Source organism: Sarcophilus harrisii, chromosome 1 (assembly GCF_902635505.1).
Source record: "Sarcophilus harrisii chromosome 1, mSarHar1.11, whole genome shotgun sequence".
Taxonomy (NCBI): domain Eukaryota; kingdom Metazoa; phylum Chordata; class Mammalia; order Dasyuromorphia; family Dasyuridae; genus Sarcophilus; species Sarcophilus harrisii.
Genome location: NC_045426.1, coordinates 683130815 through 683140164, shown reverse-complemented (window position 1 = coordinate 683140164; position 9350 = coordinate 683130815). Strand labels below are relative to the sequence as shown.

Genomic DNA, 9350 nt, shown 5'->3' with positions numbered 1-9350 from the left:
GGGAAGTGAGAGAGGGACGCCGGGGAGGCCCTTGGGATGGCTCCCGGAGCTCCGCCCCCCCGCGGAGCGGGGCAAGGCTGGGCTGGGCTCGGTCCGGCCCCTCCTCTCTTCGCCGCGGCCCCTCCTCTCTCCCCCTCTCTCTCCCTCCCTCCTCCCCGCTCTTCTTTTCCCTCCCTTCCCCCCTCCCCCGGCCGCTCGGGGTGGCTGGCTGGCTGCTCTGGCCGCCAGAACGGCGGCGGCGGCGGTGGCTGTGGTTGTGGCTGTGCGGAGCTCGGCGCAATCGGGCCGGGATGGGACGGCGTGGGACGGGCGCAGAGACGCCGGCGGGCGGGCTCCACTTGGGCTCTGGCCGCCCCGCACCAACTCCGAAGTGCCGGGGAGGAGTCGGGGGCGCTGGGCGCTGAGCGCTGAGCTCCGAGTCGGAGCCGGAGCCCGAGCCGGAGCTGCCGCCGCCGCCGCCACCCTCGCCACCCTCGCCACCCTCGCCACCCTTGCCACCCTCGCCCCCCTCGCTGCTGCGTCTGGGGAGGAGCCGCCGCCGCCGAGAGAGCGCGCAGCCATGCCCGCTGGGGCTCGCTAACCGCCTGGGGACGGTCACCCTGCCAGGGCTAGCCGCCGCGGGCACCGGCGAGGGGCGCGCAGCGGGGGCGCCCGCGCCCCCTGCCTCCTCCTCAGCCCGTGCAGCTCCCCCCACCTCGCAGCCCCAGTGATGCTAGATGAGATGAACATCCTCCGCTCCGAGGCTACCGGTGCCCTAATCGTTCCCGTGTCGGCCGGGGGTCCAGCCGGCCACTGACCTGCCACCCCGGCCGCCCCCCCGAGCAGCCCCGCGCTCCGAGGACCATGCCGCCCCCGACCCTGCCAGCTCTCCCGAACCTGCTCCGGCTCCTGCTGGCGCTCGCCGCGCTCTGGTGCCCAGGTAAAGGTGGCCCTTGGCTGGGCGCTTGTGGGCTGGAGAGGGGGTGACGGAGTTGGCTGTGTGGCGTGTGGGTATGTGTGTATAAGCGCGCGCGCGTGTATGTGTGTGCGGGGAGTGTCTGCCCCGCGCCCCGCGTGGCGCACAAAGTTCCATCCCGTGGAGAAGCTGGAGCCCCCCGTGTCTCCCCCTACTCACCCCCCACCCCGGCTCCGGCCCTAGGAGACGTCCCCATTTAGCTCTCGCTGCGTTCTCCTCTCTCTCCCCGGATGAATGTCCGTACTTATCCTAGGGGAACCGGGCTCTCTCATTTTGGGGAGAAAGCAAATTCGGCCCTTCACCCCAGCAGCTGCGAACCTTCTTTACTTAGTGCGGTGGAGGGGGAGTATGGCAGGACAGCTCCCGTCGCCGTGTGCCTGGAGTGCAGAGGCTGGGGATGAACTTCGGGCAGCATCCTCACAGCCCAAGCTGCCCCCACCCCCGCGGTTTGCCCCCATCTCCTCTAAAGCCATTAGTGCGTAAAGGGGATGGGGGTAGGGTATGAGGAAAGGACACACACACACACACACTCACTCTCTCTCTCTCTCTCTCTCTCTCTCTCCTCTCTCTCTCTCCCCCCCCCCCCCCCCCCCCCCCCCCCCTTTTTCCTGGTTTCTCCCGCCTCCCTCCCACTTTGGACTTCCCTTTCCCTCTTCCCTCCCCCTCTGCCCCCGCCACGAGGGTTTCTGGCCAAGCAGGTCATAGGTTCCCTGAGAGAAAGCGATCGGCCCAGAAGGCAACAGGAGGAGCCCAGTGCTGGGATGGATGGATGGATGCAGAGATGGATAGATGTTGCGAGCAGTGGGTGGCAGCAGCGTCTCTCCTTATCTCTCTGTGTCGCTCCTGCCACTGGACTCACTCCCCTTGAGGACTTTCCCTAGAGATTTGGGCTGGGGGTGAGAAGGGAGAAGCCAGGGATTGGGGCCTGAGGCAAAGGGCATCCATGCTGCTCCTGGCCCACAGCTCACCTTCTTGCCACCTATTTGCCTGCTTGGATCTCCACATCCCCCCAGCTCAGAGGGGCTTCCAATTGAACTGTGTGCAAGAGTCTCTAAATGCTGTCCTTCCCCGTTTCATCATAATTCTCCAACGTGCCCCCTTTGTCCCCCATCACCATTTATATTCGGCAGGTAGATTCTGACCTACATTTCTCCTGGCTAGAACAGAGGGGGTTTGAGTCTGTAAATGCAAACCCCGTCCCCAGAAAGAGACTGCAGCCCACAGGGAAGATAGAAGGCAAAGCTGATTCTCTCTTTGCTTTTAATGACGATAATAGTTCTAATGGGAAAATTCCCTTAGTCACTTAGAGAGCTGGCTTTGCTGGGGGCCAGGAACCAATCTAAGCAGTTGCCAGCTCTGGGTGAAGACAGATTAGACTTCCCCCCCCCCCAGTTTCCTTGTTGGGGGTTGATTATTTTCCCTTTCTCTTTAGAGTGTACCCCCCTTTGGGGAGTTATTTATCAGGATGAATTTGGAGAAAGCTTATTCCAAAATGCCATATTCTCCCTCCCCCCATTCTTTTCCTTTCCCTTTCCCTCCCACTTTCATAAGAAGGAAAACCTCAGGGACAAATGACTTGACGAGGCTTCTTTTGGGAGGGGGAATCTGTTAATTTTCAGAACCCTATTCTTTCCCTTTCTCCAGGGACACCTTTGTTATCCCCTGGGAGAAGGGACTGGAGAGTTGGTCTCTTAGAAATCCTCACCCTGTTTATAGATGAGGGGGGAAATCCCCCCAGCGTGTAGAAAGCAAACAGAAAAAAAAATCTGTACCTAACTTTTCTGCTGAATTTAGTGTTATGGTTTCAGAGGCTGGAATCAAAATCCTTATTTCGATGTGACGTGATGTATCTGCATGGAAAAAGTAAATCATTTTTCCTCCCGTGCTGCCCTTAAGTGATGGAGATTTTTTCCCTTTTCCAACTAGGAGAAAATCTTCTCTCACAGATGTTTATCAGAATTCATCTATAGCTCAGACTAGCTCACTGAGGCAGCCCAGCTTAACAGGAAGGATTCTCCCATCTGCTTTGCTAATAAGCAATATTTGACTTGGGGTAAATCTTTTTTTCATCACTCCTCCCCTCACCCCCATTCCTACCTGCCCATAGTGTGCAGAGGAGGTGGATGCTGGTGGTAAGACAGCTGCTTTCTTTTTATCTGGAGGGAAGGACCTGTCCCTGAAACAGTACAGTTACAGTACAGTGGCTCTGAGTCAAGCATCCTAATTTCCTCTGTCTTTAGTTTTTTCCATCGGGATTCAGATGTTCTTGAGACTTATGAGTGGAAGAGAGGAAATCTTAGTTCTAAGAGCTTCCTGAGAGAATAGGGGAGTTCTCCCTCCCCTCCTCCCCCAAGGGAAGAAGAGAGTGTTGTTGGTGGTGCTTGGCTAAAGTTTTAGTGATGGGCTCTTCTGGGGAGTGGGATGGGGAAGAACCTTAGCTGAAATCTGGTGCTTGTAAATCCGGCCACTTTCCTCCCCCTTCCCTCCCTGCTTCCCCCCCTCCCCCGCCCCAGCTGAGCTTCTCAGCATCCTGACTGGCTTCTGTGGTAGAGCCCCAGACAGCCAACCTTAGTGCTCTTCTCTGCCTTGGCAAAGCCTGCTCGCCTTGCACCAATCCCTACCAGGGACCTGATCAGCACACATTTTGGTACCTCCTATATTTAGCTCAGCCGAGGAGATGCTCTTCCAGTCACTCTGTCGCTAGAGATGGGGAAACCAAACAGGGCTGCCATTTGATTCCCCACGAGCTCCGGGGGGCCACGGCAGTAACACGCGAGGGGCTTCTGGGCAAAGCTTTCCTTTTCAGTTCCAAGTTAGCTTGTTTAGCTCAGTGGCTCTCCGGGCATCCTGGAAACTGCATCGCGGTGTCTCGGGGTGGCGTTTGCTGAGCTGAATGAGGCCTGTGGCAGGGGAATGCCTCCCCATCCCAGCACATTGCACCCGATGTCTGCGCTTTGTAATCTCTCCTGCGTGGGTAGCTGCCATGGCAAGAGCAGGGTGGGTGTGCCTTCAGCCCTGGGAGTGTCTCAGGCAGATGGAGCTTTACTTTTTTTTTTTTTTTTGCCTCAACAGCCAGTGCAAAGCTGGTTGGGGTCTGCAACTTGAATTGTACCAGCCACTTTTGTATCTACCAATCTGGGGGATGCGTTCCCCCCCCCCCAGGTCCTTGCTGGTGAGAATGGACCCAGCCTGGGCCCCCTTCTGTGGCCTATTATGCCGAGTCTCTATTAAATCCAGAGTGGGTGGCGCCCTATTGACAGAGGGGCTGTGTGTCCTACTATCCTGGGGCTCAGGGAAAGAGGCACTGAGAGGGAGGGAGGAAGAAGACTTCCCTCGGGCTAGCCTGATATGGCTCTTTTGAGGAGATGTGGTTTTCCCCACCTTTTCATTTTCCAGGGGGTGGGTGAGAGTGGAGAAGAATGGAGTCCTTGGTCTCTTTTTCATTTGAGAGCTAAGCAGGCAGCCCGGATGGATGGCGCTGATTAGAAATGGGAGGGACGAGAATTGGGGAGCATGCAAATGCTGGAGCCCCATAGACTCCCTAGTGATTTAGTGTCGGGATAGGGAGGTTCTCAGGGTAAATCACTTCCCTTCCCAACACTGAGCTCGGGGATCCCAGTGAGCCAAGCTCTTTATGTGCTGAGATGCTGAGGGCAACAGTGGAGGTGCAGGATGCCATGATTCCTGGGGAAGGAAAACCACTCCCCCTTGGCAGGGTGGCCAGGAAGGTGGTCCCTGTGCCAGTGAGGACCTCCCATGTCGAATCACAGAATCTCTGGGCTGGGAAGGACGCCGATGGCGATCTAATTCAATGGACACTTTAATAAGAACCAGAGGATCAGAGCTCTAGAGCGGGTGGGGATCAGTTAAAATGATTGTTTTAACAGGTGAGGAAATTGAATCACAGGGCAAATCATTCCCCAGGTTTGCCTCGGTTTCCTCATCAGCAAAATGATCTGGAGAAGGAAATAGCAAATCCTTCTGATACCTTTGCCAAGAAAACATCAAATCTAGTTTTAGACACTTATAGCTGTGTGATCCCGGATAAGTCAGGAACCCTGTTTGCCTCAGTTTCCTTATCTGTCAAATGAGCTGGAAAAGGAAATCTCAAACCATTCCAAGTGTCCTTTTCAAGAAAACCCCTAATGGGGTCACAAAGAGTCAGGACTGAAAAGATTGAACAACGACAGTTACCTCTGACCCCAGAGCCAGTGCTGTTTCTACTGTCCCATGCTTTGATAAATGGTATATTCATCACTAGACTGTCTGCTCACTGAAGATAAGGTCTGTATCTCATTTAAACACCCCCCCGAACCAAGTACAATGCTGTGCACACAGCAAGCATTTAATACATGTCTGTTGTTATTGACTAATCAACTAGGGTTTGGAGGAATGGGGTGGGGGAGGTTTAGAGCTGGGTGGGCCTTTAGAAAAGTACAGAGAACATTAACATCAAACCCAAAGGTAGGATTTGAACCCACGCTTTTCAGACAGTAGTACCTGTGCATTATCCACTGTATGGTGGTAAATCCTCTCTTTGGTTTCAATTCAGTTCAGCAAATATTAAATGTTTATTATATTCAAAACTCTGGGAGATTAAAAATAATAACAGCAAAATAGTCCCTGCGCTAAAGATCAATCATTCGACAAGAATTTATTCACCCGCTATAGTATGGCTAGAGATACAAAGACATAAGTAAAAGTTTCCCTCCTGCAAAGAACTTACATTCTATCAGGAAAGTCAACATGTATTGATACAAAATAAACAAAGTATTACTTTTTTGGTAGGAGCTGAGAAACTAGGTGGCTAGAGTTCCAGGCCTGGAATCTAAAAGATTCATGAGTTCAAGTCTGGTTTCAGATACTTAGTAATTATGTGACTCTGGCTAAGTCACTTATATCAGTTTGCCTCAGTTTCCTCATCTGTAAAATGAGTTGGAGAAGGAAATGGCAAAACACTCCAGTATCTCTGCCAAGAAAATCCCAAATGGGGTCATGAAGAGTCAGAAGCAACAATAACAACAAAAATTACTACTACTACTAGTGGCTGGAAGCCAGGAAAGGCTTATATTTGAATGGCAATATATGTACAGATTAGTCAGTATAAATGATATATTAAGTCATTTCAAAAGGCACTTGGAAGGATAAGGTGGGGACTGGCAGAGGTTGGGTTGGAGATATTTTGTGAAGGAAGCTGGGGATTGTTAGAAGACTTGGGCGAGGGAGAGGCTGAAGGGGATCCTATTGTCTCCTAAGGCAGACCATCTTATCTCTGGGTAGGAATATTTTCTGTTGGACAAGGCCTGGCTCCAGCGTCAAAGGAATTGGGTTCAAATCCCATCTCTGGCATTTAGTGTGACCTTGATCACTTATTTTTCCTAAGCTCAATTTCCTCACCTGTAAGATAAAGGGGTTAGACCAGATGGGTCCTGAGGTCCATGCCAGGACTAGATCTGTGAGCCTGGGCTTCTGACATCAAGCCCACATCTGCCTCTCAATGACCCCCACCCATTTCCCCTCATTTTGTTCTCTGCAGCCAAAAAGAACAGGTTGAATCCTTCTATCAGATGACAGTTTTTTCTCCCTTCTTCCCAACTGCTTATTTATTTCTATATTTTAAACTCTAGCTCTGACAAATACTGATTGTGTGAGCATAGGATACTGTAAGATTATACTGTATAGAGAAGCTGTCAGTCTGCAATGATGGAGGAAATTTTTATGCTGGAAATTCCCTACCCTGATGAATTGTATGAATGGCCTGGATTTCCTTTCCCTCTTCCTCCTCATCCTTAACATAGAAGATAAAGCCGGGCACTGGGAATACAGGAGTGAAAAACACTGAAATCTCTACCTTTAGCTTACAATGAATGAATTAAAAAACAGTTATTAAGCACTTACTATATGTCATGAAGGGCACCTAGGTAGTGCAGTGGATAACACACTGGGCTTGAAGTCAGGAAGACTCATTTTCATGAGTTCAAATCCAATCTCAGATACTTCCTAGCTTTGTGACCCTAGGCAAGTCATTTAACCTTGTTTTGCCTCAGTTTCAGCATCTGTAAAATGAGCTGGAGAAAGAAATGAGAAATCACTCCATTATCTTTGCCAAGAATACCCCACATGGGGTCACAAAGAGTCTTGTGGGACTAATCATTAAAAACAAACTCTATATTAACAAACAAACAAATAACAACAGCAAAACCCAGCTCCTCCCCCCTTACTTTGGAGGGATATTTACTTACAAATACACAGTTGTAATCTTCCCAGGACAGTGTTATCCTTTTGAGGGCAGGAACTAATATTTCTTTTGGGTTTTTGTAGCTCTAGCTCCTTGTACCTTGTAGGTGCTTAATCAGTAGTGGTGATTGTATTGCTGGAGCTGGGGAGACCAGTTAGGGATTTATTACAATAGGCCAGGTGAGAGAGAAAAATCTGGACTAGGAATCAAAGCATCACTATCTTGTTGGGGAAGAGACCTAATTAGCACTGGGTCCAAATCCTAGCTGTGTGACCTGTATGGAAACTTGACCTCTCTGAGGTTCAGGAAGCTGTCTAAGACTCCTTCCTTCAGTTCATAGACTTGGAGCTGCAAGGGAATTCTTTTTTTTTTTTTAATAGCCTTTTATTTATAGATTATATGCATGGATAACTTTACAGCGTTAACAATTGCCAAACCTCTTGTTCCAATTTTTCATCTCTTACCCCCCACCCCCTCCCCCAGATGGCAGGATGACCAGTAGATGTTAAATACATTAAAATATAAATTAGATACACAATAAGTATACATGACCAAAACATTATTTTGCTGTACAAAAAGAATCAGACTCTGAATTATTGTACAATTAGCTTGTGAAGGAAATCAAAAATGCAGGTGTGCATAAATATAGGGATTGGGAATTCAATGTAATGGTTTTTAGTCATCTCCCAGAGTTCTTTCTCTGGGCATAGCTAGTTCAGTTCATTACTGCTCCATTAGAAATGATTTGGTTGATCTCGTTGCTGAGGATGGCCTGGTCCATCAGAACTGGTCATCATATAGTATTGTTGTTGAAGTATATAATGATCTCCTGGTCCTGCTCATTTCACTCAGCATCAGTTCGTGTAAGTCTCTCCAGGCCTTTCTGAAATCATCCTGTTGGTCATTTCTTACAGAACAGTAATATTCCATAATTTTCATATACCACAATTTATTCAGCCATTCTCCAACTGATGGACATCCATTCAGTTTCCCGTTTCTAGCCACTACAAAAAGGGCTGCCACAAACATTTGTGCACATACAGGTCTGCAAGGGAATTCTTAAGCCAGTAGGGACCGTCTAGCCTAGGAATTCTTAATATGGCACTTGGGAACTTGTTTTTAGTAAGTTAATTTATATTTCAAGTGGTTTTTCTTTGCAATCCTTTTTTTGTATGTAGTTTCTTTGATTCATTTAAAAATATGATTCTGAGAAGGTGCCATAGACTGCATCAAACTGACTGCTCAAGGGATTCATGATAGAGTCAGAGTTGGAGTAAGCGGTGCGTTTAGGATTAGAGTTGGAGGATTAGGGTTAAGAATCCCTGATCTAGTTTAAGTCACGTGCCTAGTTTAAGGTCACATGGGTTGAAAGTGGTGGACCTGAGATTTGAACTTGGATCCTGAGATTCTAAATTCTTTGCTTCTTCTGTGCCATCATGTAGGTGGGTTGCAGCTGGTGTGTGTGTGTGTGTGTGTGTGTGTGTGTGTGTGTGTTGAGGAGGGGGCAGGTGGGAGAGAGGTTTAGGGGTCAAACAGAAACAGCAGGGTATGGGAACAGATTGGACATGGAGGAAGGGGGTGAGGCTGGCTGTCAGAGTGGAAGATGGGGAGATTTCCAGCCTGGGGGATGAGGCCATCAGCAATAAGGAGGTTGAAGATGTCTTCTGCTATCTGGGCTAGTGTGCTTTGAAACTCCTCTGTCATGGTAGAGAAGGTAATTATGGAGCTGCCTTCCCCAGGGATCTAGGCTGTGACCCTTGTTACCAGGATGGTCTAAGTTTGGGAGTTAACTGGCTCAGAGTCTGAGACCCTGAATGGCCTGCAGAGTGAGTGCCTTGATTTTTAGAACTTCTCCCTGGACCAATGGGAACCACGGACTCATTTTTGTATATGTTAAATGTACTTCTGCAAACCACAGGATTGTAGGTTTTGAACTGGAGGGGGCCTTAGTAAGATTTGAACTTGGGTCCTATCCTTCCAAATTCATTGCTCCTGCCACATAGTCTCTTTATTTTCAAAACATATGCATAATTTTCAACATTCATCCTTGTAATACCTTGTGTTCCAAATTTTTTCCCCAGCTCCCTCCCCTAAATGGCAAGTAATCCAATACATGTTAAAACATGTGCAATTCTTCTATACATATTTCCACAATTA

The 9350-nt window shown here is 49.5% G+C and overlaps 1 protein-coding gene across 1 annotated transcript in view; it reads left to right on the top strand.

The window, feature by feature from the left end:
* The first annotated feature begins 229 nt into the window (after nt 1-229).
* Nucleotides 230-9350, top strand: part of TMEM132B (transmembrane protein 132B) — a 640218-nt gene continuing 631097 nt past the window's right edge. The window contains exon 1 of the mRNA XM_031948416.1: nt 230-919. Coding sequence (XP_031804276.1) covers nt 844-919 — 76 coding nt within the window. The 5' untranslated portion in view covers nt 230-843. The remainder of the gene's footprint in view (nt 920-9350) is intronic.